The 14,389-nt window shown below is 52.2% G+C and overlaps 4 protein-coding genes across 4 annotated transcripts; 1 reads left to right on the plus strand and 3 right to left on the minus strand.

Annotated features, from left to right (window-relative positions):
* Positions 1-187: 187 nt before the first annotated feature.
* Positions 188-1,909, minus strand: RHO25_010206 (uncharacterized protein; the record flags this gene model as incomplete). The annotated part of the gene is made up of 4 exons (XM_023601722.2): positions 188-1,119; positions 1,217-1,625; positions 1,679-1,713; positions 1,762-1,909. 4 exons carry the CDS (start codon positions 1,907-1,909, stop codon positions 188-190), a joined length of 1,524 nt encoding a protein of 507 aa, XP_023453436.1.
* A 3,306-nt stretch (positions 1,910-5,215) lies between these two features.
* On the minus strand, positions 5,216-6,728 carry RHO25_010207 (uncharacterized protein; the record flags this gene model as incomplete). The annotated part of the gene is made up of 3 exons (XM_023601723.2): positions 5,216-5,965; positions 6,024-6,367; positions 6,416-6,728. The coding sequence occupies 3 exons, from the start codon at positions 6,726-6,728 to the stop codon at positions 5,216-5,218; spliced, it is 1,407 nt and encodes a 468-aa protein (XP_023453633.1).
* A 1,365-nt stretch (positions 6,729-8,093) lies between these two features.
* Positions 8,094-9,546, plus strand: RHO25_010208 (uncharacterized protein; the record flags this gene model as incomplete). The annotated part of the gene is made up of 2 exons (XM_023601724.1): positions 8,094-8,294; positions 8,428-9,546. The coding sequence occupies 2 exons, from the start codon at positions 8,094-8,096 to the stop codon at positions 9,544-9,546; spliced, it is 1,320 nt and encodes a 439-aa protein (XP_023453632.1).
* A 1,617-nt stretch (positions 9,547-11,163) lies between these two features.
* Positions 11,164-13,578, minus strand: RHO25_010209 (uncharacterized protein; the record flags this gene model as incomplete). The annotated part of the gene is made up of 1 exon (XM_023601725.2): positions 11,164-13,578. The coding sequence occupies one exon, from the start codon at positions 13,576-13,578 to the stop codon at positions 11,164-11,166; it is 2,415 nt and encodes an 804-aa protein (XP_023454038.2).
* Positions 13,579-14,389: the final 811 nt, after the last annotated feature.

The raw sequence follows: 14,389 nt of genomic DNA on the forward strand, positions 1-14,389 counted from the left end.
AAGCTCTGGATAATGAAGTGTTTCCATTGACTGAACTCAACGAACTGAACTCACTACGCCATGCCGGGCATCCAATGGTACGGTTTTCTGTTGCAATCCACCTTTGCGAGCCGGAAACTCCTTCCATAATGGCCTACGCCAAAGAAATCTGCTTGTACTTAGCGTAACTCATTCTGGCAATCGGCGCTCAGAATCCAAAAAGCCGCCCAAGATTCACATCAAACACATTTCCGAATACACTGATTCCAACCTTTCTTCCGATCAGGATTCCACAACCCAGAAACTCGATCTCAGCCGTCTCGTCCAAGACGCCAATTCCGCTTTCGACGCCAAGGCCTAGAGTCAGGTCAAAGATACTGGCTTCCGCCTGAATCAGGTCTATGCTCGCACCAACTCCAGCGTAGAATGGCGCCTTGACGCCATGAATCTCGGCTGTGAAGACGTCGTATGCAACATGTTGAAAACGACTGACGTGTTTATCCTGAACATAATGCTGAATACTTGCTCGCGCCTCCATTGTGGTGGTTTGGAAGAAAATACCTTCTCCGCCATGCTCTTTAACACCCAAAAAGACGTAGAACTTCGTCAGGCCTTCCTTGTTCGGGTCGTCCGCCCATTCTACACGCGCTCCAGGGTTCTCATCGAGGGTCTTTTGGAGTTCTGTGGCCGCCATCTCGGTGTGTTTCTCTGGGACGCCGATGATGATTGGAAGGGTGGCTTCTGCGAATTGTCCTTTGGTGGGCATGATGATTGCCGAAAGTAGGATTTTGTTGTGTCTTGAAGACGGTTGCGAGCGAGTTCGTGCATCGCATTCAAGGCATACGGTTGTTGGCAGGGAAGGTGGGTAAGGCTGGCTTGGTGGATCCCAAGGACCATTGTAGTCGGGGCCGGACCAGTTGGTCGGTTTGATGACCCAATCTCTTGGATCGATATCGATCAGATCATGTTCCGCGGGAGTCACTATGCCCGGAGGTAGGTTCTGAGTACGCTTCAGGACTAAAGGTTGGCCGTCTTTATTGACGCGCTGCTTCTTGCTGTCCCAGTACGAGAGCTGCATGTTCCCGCATGTCTTCGAGAAGTTCTTGTCATTACGAACGATGTAGCCATTGCGGTTACCCACTAATTTTGACCGGTCGTCAGTAACTTTGGCTGTGTACTGCTCCAACTTCACCTTTTGATGAGAGTGCAGCGCGCTGCACCAGAAAGCATGACTTACAGTAATCATCAAGTTCCACTCGGCGTTCCACCCACGAGCCATCCTCATTCTTGACTTCGGCAATAAGCTCATGCTGCTGATCCGCTGGAGTCTGAGGCTGGAAAATATTCACAGGTCCCAGCTTCGCCTGCTCGCCGAGCCGAATATTTCTCACATTCTCCAGAAACTCCGCACAATCTCCCTCTTGTCGCATAAGGGCTTCATAATTGAACCTGGTTGTCAAGACGCCGTTCATATTTGCGAGCAAGACTTCAAGATCGATCTCATCTTCAAGAGTATTTCCCCAGCCATTGTTGAGGGAAGCTTTCAGGAGCATTTTCCCTGGGATTTCTTTACCCTGCGCATCTTTGGCCGTGGGAGTAGTCTCAAGTCTAATGTTGTAGGCAGTGCGACTGAAACCATTTTCTTTCTGCACAACTGTCAGAAAAAGCATGTCCAAATCGGAAGTTCTGACATTCGTACCTTACCAACTGCGAATTTGCCGCCATAGTTGTCCACTTTTGAATGTTAGTGCCGCATAGAAGCAACATGAAAGGCCACCTCACGAAGAATGTTCAAGTCAAAGGTGCTGCTTTTCCATGTTCCGTCGAGTTTCATGCACTGAGCATTCAGATGGCATTGGAATTGAAATGGCCTGCTACCATCTTCTAGCTGGATCGTGACTTCTTTGCAGGTTTGTGAAAGGCTTCCCATGATTCGGAGAGGACGCTGTCCGCTTTCGGGCCGAATTTTCTTTGAGCCAACGCTTTACTGAATGTCAGAGGTGCAGTGTGTCTCGTTGGAAATTCACAGAATGAGAAGGATAGCTCGCTCTTGCGAGCTGGCTGCACAGCCCATCTTTATGCTCGGTCGAGCTGAACACGTTGCGCTCAACGAAGACCTTTCCACTGTTTGTGGCTGGCTGAGGTCTGCTAAGACTGCTATCGCAGAACGCCACTAGCTACGCATAGCGGGGTAGATCTAGTCAGGTACTGCGGAAACCATCACGATACGTTTTTGCCTTCGCTTTCTGCGAGGTCTACTGCACACCAGTCAAGACGAGCGCCTCAAGTCTGAGCTGGGCCCCATATCTGGTGGCCGTAACAAGCCAAAGCTCGGCCGGTACTTGGTAGCTACTGCTGACTTTCCTTGGTCAGGCTGTACTTCAATTGTCTTATCTGCTCTCACCTGATCCTGCTCCTCGAACAATAGACAATAGCTGCACATTATGTTAGCTTTAAAGCGCTCCCAGTGTGCCATATAGGTCTGTGCCATGTGTGACACATTTCTTGGATAACATTGAAATATTCGTTGTACTTCTGTATCGGAAGGACAAACTGATGACTGTATTCACAATGCAGTCTCGTTCATGCCATAGCCGACTTTTGCTAAAATCTTCTGGGTTCGTCCATAGGCCATTTAAATGCGCTCAAGCAATATTGCGTCAAGGACTCAAGAAGAACCATGATAGCCACCGCGAACCTATACTCCTCATCAGCCAATCTACACAAGAATGTCAACAAGTTTAGACTCACGCGACCATCGGCATGATGATTGCTACAGCCATACCCCAGACGTGCCTGGTGCTCTCATCGATTGGAAAGACGTCACCGCCAAATGCATCACCAAGCGCAGGCCAAACCCGGAACCATCTTACTAGATCCCATAGCACGACACCCATCTGACAGATATCGACGCTGCAGCTCAGCAGAACAATGTACGTGGTCAGCATGTGCGGCGCTGTCGGCTGAGAAGGCGTGATAATCAGATGATGCTGGATTCTTTGCAGATCTCTGGACAACGCCAAGCTTCCCAAGAGAGCAGCGTTCAACATAACCATCCCCAAAGCCTAGAGAACTCGCCGTAAGTAGATGACTACAGCATCCGAGCAGTAGCTATGATACCATGCTTTGTCCAGACTCACCCATACGCCAACCAGACTCGATGATGCTTGCGAAAGATTGTAAGCCGCTGGGACCGCTAATGCCACGTCTAGCACCAAGAGTACAGGGCGGCACAAAAGCCAATAAGCTACGAAGCACCTGCGGTTGAACGTAGCACTTCGCAGCCTAGAGTAACCGAAATACCTGTCACCGGTCCAATAATGGGGCTCGGGTTATTGACTGGACAGATCGTAGTATCGTGGGACCAAAAATTCGTCATGCTGGTCGTCGAGAATGATTCCGGCGTTACGGGATAATATTTCAATACTTGCAGCTCTGCCACGAGTCTTGCGGTAGGACCAAATGGCGCGATATGTAACTAAGGCGCCGTAGATTGTCAAGACGATGGAGCATAGCCTGCCTGGTAATCAGCCACCAGAAGGCAGTATCGCACACAGACTCATAGTGAGAGGACCAAGCTCGCCAAAAGTGGTCGCGATCTTGCTCAGGTCAGCGAAGCTGCTGGGCTTGGATAAGGAGGCCGGAAGTCCAGAGAGAAAATGGCGAAGATGTGACAGATAGCATAATCGCCGAACAGGAATGGCAGCAAAGTAGTTAACGCCATAATCACAATAAAACGTCTCCTCTTACAGCGAAGCACTGACATCTCAAACTGCAGTTTGAATGTCGAGTTCGCAATCAGAAAGAAGAAACACAGACAATGGCGGCTATCTGTAACGGCACCAGAATGGATCAGCGATTAGGGTTACAGGTGCGTACATTGGTCGACACATACTGATAGGGCCATCGTGGCGACAATTTGCATGATATTGTCATGTTCGATATCCCTGGGTGAAGGGGTCCTCATTTGTGAGATATTGTAGGTCGCCCAAACAAGGAGGCCCATTTGGATCACGCCCAATAGAAGACTGCGATTGACGGCCACCCGCATACTCCGACAGACCCGGGCGGCGAAGGCACGGAGTGGAGGTCTCATCGGGATGGCAAAGTTGGTGTTTTCGAGGAAAGTTGCGACAGAATGATGGCAAGTGAAGGGCACAGTCAGTCAACCAGCCTGACTGTGATGTATAGGGTGTCAAGAGCCGGTCAGATGTATGTTTTTGCACGCCTGCCGCCCGATTCGCTGCCGTTGTGATGAGTGGGATGGAATGCTTTTTTCAGCTTAGTGTGGCGTGAACGAGGCTGCACAGCCTGCTGCAGGTGTGTCGAATCACGTACTGGCCCCAGATCGCACAGCCTTGCCATGGTGCAGCCTTGTGTCCTCACAGCCTTACAGTCGCACAGGTGTTTCGTTCGCAAGAGAACATGATCCGCCGTATTTGAAGAGGGGAAATTCAGCTCGCGAGTTTTGCAAGCCCCATATCCCTATCTCTATCTCTCTCAGCGATTTGTGTTTGTGGTTGGTGATCTCCAAGAATGCCTTCCAAGGGACTTGGTTCAACGTCAATCCGGGCTTCCAGTCACGAGGTCGCGGTTTTCGAACATTCGAATGGTCCGGTGTGCTGTGTGCCTGCAGAATTGGCATGTATTCTTGAGCGAGGTCGCACGCCATACAAACTTGATCACTGCATTTGAAGGAAGCACTCCTCCGTGAGTGGCTTAAGAGAGGTCATATCCAAAGCAGGACCGCAGAACGCGCTCCAGGAGCGTAGACTGGTCGGCACATACCGATAGGGTCATCGCGGCGATAACTTGTATGATATCTTTCCAGATCGATCATAGTCACCTCGAGGTCGATATACTGCGCCATCGCTTCAATATCAAGGGGCTTTTGGTCACGAGGTCGCGATCGCTGGACATCTTAATGACCCGGTGTGATGCATGCCTGCAGACTCGGTACTGGGCGAGGTTGCACGCGAGACCACCTTGAGCACTGCGAGTCTCCACGGCGGATGCGGCACAGGCGGCGGAGCATATTCCCAGCTCTCGACGTCGGTCGTACCACAGTAGATGCGGCACTTGCAAGCACTGTGCAGGTATCTTTGTCGACGATCGGGCGGCAACTCGATCCTAGACCTGGCAGATCCGGAGCGAACATGCTGCTACCGACAGCGGAACGCGTAAAACGCCTCCGAGGAGAAGGATGACACATTAACGTGACGCATTATCGATTCTCTCAGGCACTATTAGAGAGCCCTACTATCTTTTGGCCCTGCGCGCCGCTGGCCACTTCCATCATGACACTATCCACCACCTTTCCGACACGTTCGACAATCTCATCCACCTCATCCTGGCGGACAATGAAAGGCGGCATCAGAAGAAAGTGGTCACCTCTATGTCCGTCCACTGACCCCCCTGCCGAGAAGAGGCACACGTCGTAGCCGCGTGACAGGCCCCTCAACCTCATTCTCTTTGAAATTTGCAAGGCCGGATCGAACGGCTCCTTCGTTGAAGCATCTTTCACGATCTCAACGCACCAAAAGAACCCACGGCCACGCACATCGCCAATATACTGGTTGTCATGGAATCGATCCCTCAGTCGCTGACCGAAATAATCACCAAGGACAGCCACATTTTGCACCAAATTCTCAGCGCGTATGATCCTCTGTACCTCAAGTGCCCCAGCGCAGGCTACTGGGTGACATTGGTACGTCTGGCCGTGTTCGAAGTATCCCGAACCTTGTTCCAGCCCTGCAACCACTTTGTCGTTAAAGAGGATAGCCGATATCGTTGAGTATCCGGCACCCAAGCCCTTGCCCACTGTCTGGATGTCGGGGACAATACCCAACTGCTCCCACGCATGGAAGGTGCCCGACCTTCCCAAACCACACATAATCTCATCAAAGATTATAAGCGCCCCGTGTCTGTCGCATACTTCCTTCATTGCCTCGAAGTATCCTTGCACCGGAGCCACGCAGCCCAGTGTCTATTGATGATCGGTTAGCAAAATCACGATAAGAGTGTCAGAAAAACACGACACTGACCGTGCCTACGATAGGTTCCACGACGAATGCCGCCACTTTGTGTGGACCGACCCGCTGGAATTCCGCCTCCAGCTCCGCCTGCAACCTCAGCACATATTCCTCCTCGCTTTCACCCTGCCGGAGTCCACGAAACGGATTGCATGCCGAGACTCGCGACACATTGTCCATCAGAAGCTCCTGGAATGGAGCCTTGCGTCCTTTGAAGTCTCCGAGGGACAGAGTTCCCAATGTACAGCCATGCCAGGATCCTTCCCTTGCAATGAAGTGCGAGCGCGGGGATTTCGGACTCATGGACAAATGATACGTCCGTGCGAGCTTGACGGCAATTTCCATGGCTTCCGAGCCTGACCGATGTTAGCAGACATCTTGCAATTCACAAAGACCTGTCTTACCGGACCCGGTCAAGCAAGCTCTTGCCATTTGTCTCTTCGTAGTCGCAACCAATTCGTCTGCGAGGTCGTGTGAAGGGTCATTCTGAAAGTAACCCGGATGGGCGTACGAGACCTTGTCAAGTTGGGAGATGATCGCATCCTTCACCCTGCGGTCACCATGACCTATCGATGCGACAGCAGCACCGCATGTCGAGTCGATGATCTTTTGGCCATTGCTGAGAGTGTAGTAGATGCCCGAAGCTTCTGCAACGAATGGTAGTCCGCTCTGTTGGACACTCTGATAGAACAAGGACGGTTCTTTGATCGAACCCATCGTGAAGGGGTTGTGAAGGCAAATACTGATCGGTATACTCACGTTCGTAGGACCCAGGTGCTGTCTTTAATCAGCTCTTGCGGTGTAGGTCCTCGTCACCGACCGGCTCAGCTGAGCCGCTTCCGCCTCATCACGACGATAACGACGAAGGTATGCAGTTGAGAGACCCGCATAGGCAGCGTATCGCTATCTCCGAGAATACTGCAGCTGTTCAAACCTGTCCTTTCACATGTTCTCTTTCTAGTGCGAAAGCAGATGTTGCAAGGCGGACGGCTCGGGACGGTCGGACCGTACCTAAACGGCTGTTTGGAGTGGAATGGAATGGAATGGAACCGCGATGCTTAGATTGGGCATGGTTTCATTGCTGAGCAGAGATCCGCACAGCCACTCATGTTGCTCGAACATGTGTATTTCAGACCATCGTTGCTGACTCAAAGATGCGCACGGCCAGCGGATGCTCTCTACAGGCCGTCGCTTAGCAGGGCTTGTGGGTCCTCAGCATGCGAGCTGCGCTCTATCATGCAATCACCCAATCTCGGGCCTTCCGCGAGGTGCTGAGTCTTGGTGAGTACAACTTGTGGACTGGCACATTCTGGCCAGCATGACTCCACGATCATTGAGAGGTCGCCAACTCCTAGTTACATATCGGTGCCACACATCTTTCGCTGTGCTTGCATGCGGGCCACCTGTCAGATCTGCACGCTGGTGAGTCTAAGACCACTGATCGGTATGATGACGCAGAATATCGCAGAGGCGCACTGCCAAGGATTTCGCAAAAGGACTGAAATTCCAAAACAGGCGAGTTGCACCAAAAACCACAGATCTTCGGTAGCTCCTCAAGATTGGCGAACGCGAGTAATCAAGCTCAAACATTACCGGATTCCCAGTCGGTAGAGGCAAATCCAATAATATGAATATTGCCACAATCCGAGCGCGGGGAAGAAGAAAGCGCCCATCAGAACCCGCAAGCGCTCTGTGGTTTCATTGCTTTTGCGAGCCCCTCGCTGCCGTTTGGAATACCATCGGCGCAGCTCGTTGCCGTCATCTTGTCTGAACCAGACTGGCTACTAGTGTACCATTCAGCGAGTCATACTTAGTTACGTCGGATGATGTCTTCTGGGATCACTTAAAATGCTTAAGGCGGTAGCACACATGTACGCAGAAACTTAGGTTGTTCACATCTTTTTATCTCAATCACCTCGCGTGGTTGCTCGATCGAGCCATCAATCCTCTCGCGAGTGACCTCTTTGTTCTGACGTGCCTTGGTTGCCTCCACCGATCCAACAAGAGTGCATACAATGGAAACGGTGCTGTTCTGACGAGTCCTCTAAAGCGCTTGGCTCTACTCAGTCGAACGAATGCAGCATGGAAGCGAGCTCAACAGCAAATGAGCAGACCGCGCTGCTCGGGGAGGATAGGCTCTGTCGGCATGGAGAAGAGCGGCAGGAATGCGCTGGCGGTGGTGATGAACAGGATGCGAAGGACAATCGGCTGATCACAACATGCCGTCTTGCGGCCGCATACTACAGCTTTGTTGTCGTAGGAGCTTGGGACGGATCGTACGGTGTAAGTTGCGCCCAACTGCAAGCACCAAAGCCAAAGCACTGCTAACATATCCCTTACTGTCAACAGTCCTTAGTTGTATACGTAAGTTGATGGTCAGCGTCGCGACCCAAACAGAACTGACACAAATCTCCAGCTCCGAGAGTCTTACTCCCTCTCCTACCTCACCGTATCCTTCGCCCTCCTCGCTCCCGTCGTCGGCTACACCATCTCCGCCTTTCTCACCAGCACGATTCATAACCGCCTCGGCTACCGCGGCATCGCACTGATCGCATCAGGATGCCACTGCATTGCAGCCTTCTCCGCCGGGCTAAATCCACCATACCCTCTGCTCGTGGTCATCTTCATGCTCGCCGGCTTAGGCAACGGAATTGCCGATGCATCGTGGAACTCCTGGATTGGCAGCATGCCCCGCGGGAATGGACTGATGGGGCTTCTACACGGTTTCTATGGAATTGGAGCGGCCTGCTCGCCGGCGTTAGCCGCCGTACTGCTTGAGCGGGCGGGTCTGAATTGGACCATGTTCTATCGGCTTTTGGGGGTTGTTTCATTACTGGAGCTTTTCGTGGTTTCGATGGCGTTCTGGGGAGCTGGCAGCAAAGCCGCAAAGTCGGAAGCCGCCGAGCCGCATGCGAGTAGTTCTATTTTCCAGACTTTCGGGTATCCGTCGACATGGATCATCAGCATGTTCGTCTTCCTATACGCTGCGACCGAGATCTCCCTGGCGGACTGGATATCATCCTACCTCATCGATGTTCGTGGCTTCGGTCGGCCGACTGGTAATAGTCTCACCGCTGGCTACTGGATTGGACTGACACTAGGACGAGTGGTGGTGGGCTTCCTCGCGTCGAGGATGGACTGGGGGAAAGCCACAGTCACGGGATGCTCCATTTTGTGCTACTTTGCGTGTTTCTTCTTCGTCCTGGTTTCGGATACTGGTCTTTGCGCACTCGGCATTGCTATGATTGGCTTCTTCCTCGGACCGTTGTTCCCAGAGGCGGTAGTCATGCAAGCTAGGCTTTTGCCGAAGCAGATACAATTGGCAGCAATCGGGTTTGCTGTTGCTTTTGGCAGTGCAGGCGGGAGTGTGGGTCCTTTTTTGGTGGGCATCGCGGCTGATCAGCAGGGCATAGTGGTACTGCAATGGTTTGTCCTTGGAATGCTTGGTGGCTGTGTCCTGTGTTGGCTAGCTCTTCCTCGACCTGACGTTAAGGATAGTGCATACAAAGAGGCAGACAACAGGACTGATCTATAGCCATTGTGTCGAGGCCATAGAGTATTTATAATTGGAAGTTCTCTCACTCGCAAATTCTACCAGTTGACAGCACTGTACGGATGGCTTGCAAAGGTCGTTTTCTTTTCTTTTCTTTTTATGCGCGTGTTGCGCCAACGTTGCGCATTATATGTCATCGAGTTCCTATGACCTTTCCGCCGCAAAGACCTCGGCGATCCAAAGATAAAGATGACATTTCTTGACCGAGAAGCTTGTAAATATGAATGCTATTAGTAAGCAACACAACAAGCTTGCACTGTATCGCAAGAGGAGATGGTGTATTATTGACAACAGCAATTCATGAAGCCAACCAGATTCACGATGGGGATCTCGAAACTTAATCTGCATCTGCAGCTCGCTAACCACCAACTAGCCTTATCAGTCCGCAGGAGTAACCAAGGGCTGCGCTTTCCGGTTCCGTGCAATGCACCTGCATTGCAGCCCGATCGCACGCGGGGCACCGGCTCCGACTGCTACACCGTCTACTATGTCTCTCAGCAACCGTCGACATAATCTATTGGCGCGACAGCGGTGTAGAAGAAGGAAGAAGGGCTCCACGACTGCTTGGGCCGCGTCCCGTGCTCGAGCATGATGGCGCAGGCTCCACCATGGAAGCGATTGCCTGTACCATTGTCCACCAGAGAGTGATGCGTATCCGCTACCCCGGCATTCGCGACGGCTCACTCTACCTCTCGACTCGCCGCTTGCGCACCTTGAATCTGATCGTCGACAGGGCCGCAGAAGATCAGCGAACTGTCGGTTGCATACCGTACCGCCGTGAAAAGTGCATTTACACGAAGCGACTGGCGTGGATGGTAGCATGGCCTATTTTTCGACGCGAGACAAATCAGGGCATCCCAAATGGCCTAGTGCTCCAGTCACGAAACTGTGTAGCATTCGGAACGCTGCCCATTGGTAACAGCAATGAAGCACGAAGCAGCAATCGATGCTGCTTTCCTTGCCCCACCTCGTTGCGATTCTTCTGGAACATGCGATGGACTTTGCCCGCATCATCGCAGGTTCCAGTGAGAGCCCCATCGCCAATTTCTTCCCTCAGTGATCCAATCAAATCTTTCTCATTCTGCAATAGTCACTATAACTCGAATTCGAAGGTTCTTGCCACTGCTTCTCCACAGTGAAAGAGTATTTCCGAAATACTTCACCAATCTCGGGTAAGTTGTCATTCCAGGGACCAGCAGGTCCCAGTTTTCCCTCACACGTTTCCAAAAAGTCAGCCGGCATTTGCGAAAGTTGTCTGTCTAAGTACCCAGCTATCTCGACACGAAGCTCTGGTTCTGATGTTGTGATTCCGTTCGCTATGTTCTGCCTCGCATATTGCTGAACAATCCAACGGAAGGCGTAACAGAATGGTTTTGGAAAGCGCCTCAGGGTGATGGAAAAGACACTTCAGAGGTGTGGCGGTCGGAGCTTTGAGCGCATGGATCAGCATTGGCATGGGTGTACGTCCTACTTTTCTTTCAAAATGAAGAAAGTCGAGTTTGAAGAGCCATCCCAGAACATCCTCGGGGAGAGCCAGTAATTTGCTTAAGAATGCTTGCGTATCTAACACGCTCCAGATCATCCTATGGCACGGCGACCTTATATAGTCCTCGTCCTCAGGCCATATGAAATCAGCCTCACGGCTTCTGGCTTCTTTATATGCCAATAGGAACGGTGTATTCCCATCTTTGGTGTCGTTCGGTCTCTTCGCGAATGGATCGGCGCCAAATCCCAAAGTAAACTGGCAGTATCCTCGTCATTATGTATTGCAGCAAGTCCAAGTGGAGTCCGGCCCACCGCATCAAACACGTCAACAGTGTTGAGGATGGTGCGGTAAGACTTAGCCAAGAATTCGATGATATTGTCAGCCTTCCGAGTTGCAATAGCGTCATGCAGCAGGGGCCACTGGCACAGTGGCGTCCGAATAGTCTCTGGGTTCGGATTGAATGTGAGCAAGGCATTTAGCGCAGTCTCATCACGCAGCTGCGTTGCTTTTGCCAGCGCTTTAGCATATGAAGGAGTCAACTTGGCGTCGCGAAGTTGTTTGACCAAATATTTCACCACTTCCTCATGCTGTGCCTCAACAGCTACCGCTAGTACTGGCTCCCGGCGCTCATCAGCGAGCTTGAGTGCAGTCCTGATGCCATCGGTCGGTGATTTCTTCTTCCAGGCCTCGATGAGCAGCTCGATCGTTTGCAGCCGTCCGTACCGCGTCGCAAACCAGATCGCATCTCTGTCGTTGTCCAGCTCACTCAAACTGAGATTTTTGGTGTCAGTGAAGAATCTCAGTGTCTTTTTGCTGCCGCTCTCAACTGCAAATAGCAATGCCGGTCTCGTCTGTGGTACAGACGGGCTGGCCTTGTAATTTGCCGACATGAGCTCTCGAACGAGGTCGACATGATCTCGTTGGACGGCGTAAAGCAAGGCAGTCATACGGCCGTTGGGGTCCACATAATTTATCTTCGCATCATGCTTCAATGCGCGACGGATCTTCTTCAAGTCTCCAGCCTTTGATGCACGGATGAGATCGTCGCCAGTGCCAGTGATGCTCGGATTCCAGTCTTTGTGGTAGCGAGGGAAATTAAGCGCACGTGTCTCTCGGCCCTTCCACAACTTGCGGCCTACCTGCCATGTCAACACGTAGAACCAGTGTATTGCACCTGCAATGGCAAGTACGAGAGCTGCGCTCTGGCCCCAGTCAGTGATGCTGGCGTCTGGTGGAAGCCGAGCCACAATCACCTCCAGACTGGATATCGCGACTATTGTAGAGTTCAGCCAGTCGACCCATTTCGAAAAGACCGTGCCCGGTAAGGAAGCATAAGGATATTTAGATATCTCGCCTTTGTCATCATCGGTATCCTGGTCGGCCGGGGCTGGCTCTGACCAATCTTCCTCGATGCTATCGAAGCTGAAAGTGTGACACCAGTCGAGCCAAATGCCATGCAAGAGGATCAGGCCACGTATAGCGATATGCATCCACACTGGTTCGGATGGGCCTGTGCAGGAATCGATTCGGCTCCACCAGACGAGGTGAGTACAGTCTAGACCCTTGTAGTTGTGCCGTATGCGGGCGAGCATGGCTATGATGTTCCCGTAGGCAACCAACTGGTTGAGTGTGGAGGCGAAGATGAATTTCCGCGCCGCGAGAGTATCTTTTGCGGAAGTCGTCATGTGCAATGTGGCGGCCGCAAGATCAAGGCTTATATATACAAGCACCACCTCGGGAAAGGTAAGCTGCTTGTACCCTGGAGTTGCGGCTTTGACTGAATTGAAGTTGATATAGAAGAGTGCTGGACAGCAGGTCAATAGTCCGCCATCTTGCATCTGCGTAAGTTGGCTCCACGGTGAAGACTCAGTTATCAGCAATGCGCTTCCAATTTCCTTGGCGGCACTGTCTTCCATGTGGAACAAGCCAGCTACAAGTGTCAAGAAGGCCAAGCCGAACGGTATATAGAATCCAATCCGAATTCCAAGGCCCCCTATGTCAGGGTTGACGTCGGTGAGAAGGCGAATATCTGAGCCGATGGTCCTGTTGACATTCCAGTCCGATACGAGTGTGGTCAGAGGTAGAGCATGTCCTGGCGCTACATTCGTGAGTAGCTGTAGCAAGGCCGGGATGATGCTAAAGGCCCACAGCCAGCCTGGAAGGCAAATGATCCACGCAAATAGGGGCAGTTTGGAGTTTCGCACAATTTGACTTGCGATTCGTTCTTCTTGTGCACTGTCGATGTGAACGAGCTGGCCTTGCTTGGTGGGAGCTTCGGCCCCATCGTTCCCCGCACCACTTGATTGATCGACCTGTGCTGCTTCCGTCGAGCCTATGACTTCATTTTCGTCTTGGGTAGGATGTGATTTCGAGGTCAAAGAAGATGCCATTCGTTTTGGCAATGCTCTCACTTCCTGGCCGAGCTTGGTCAACGGAGTCCGAGTCACGATCTCGCAGCCGTAGTATACGGCATGCAACGTCAGGAAGACTGTATAGAAGGCATGTTGCGCGGCGTCGTAGCCATTCATTGTTGACCTTTGCGACTTGCAATGTTGATGAATGCTGCTGGTGACCACGGCCAGGAGGGGGTAAAAGGCACTGCTCTTCACAGGTAGCCGTGTACATATTACAGTGATCCGCAAGCGATCCTGCATTTCAGCTCATGCCAGCCAACCATGGTACACCTCGAATGTGGCTAATCTGAAGGGGACACCACATTTGGGCCGAAAGCTCGTGGTGGCCATGGCAGCGGCAGCAGGAGGACTGCAACAGGCTGAGGAGATGGCTCACATGCTGCACGGCGTGTCAGCTTGTTGGTGGCGTCGGCGTGGAGCAGCTCGATGGGCATGTGCAGCTGTACAGCGTACAAGATTGCCTGAGGTCACGGAGGGAGGTGTTGTGCCGGGCGCTTCAATTCGCCGTCGCCGTCCGCCGCAGTTCTCCCGCGTCCCGAGCTCCGACAAGGATTCGAAGGAGAACCAGGCAACACATCGTATTCATGTGCACTTCATCTTATCACTCTCCTCTACACCCTTCTGCTATTCTTTACTGGAGCCCAGTACCCAGTGAAAACTTCGTGCAAAATCGCTGATCAAAGCTGGGCGGCGCACGTGCTCGGCCTGCCTCTCTCCAATGTCGTCGCGCCTTCAACCTCTCACCCGAGAGCCTGTGCTCAAGAGCCATCGCCTAGCAAGCAACCGCGATGAGAGTTGTTGAGGAGCCTCAAGCGATACGATTGCTGCTTCAGGTCCTGTCCATATATTGTGCCATCGCCAACAGCAGCAATCGTCGGGGGATGACCTGTTCTTCCAGCGACGCCACCATGGCAGCTGAAGGCGC

The sequence above is a fragment of the Cercospora beticola genome, chromosome 6 (genome assembly GCF_033473495.1).
Source record: "Cercospora beticola chromosome 6, complete sequence".
Lineage (NCBI taxonomy): Eukaryota > Fungi > Ascomycota > Dothideomycetes > Mycosphaerellales > Mycosphaerellaceae > Cercospora > Cercospora beticola.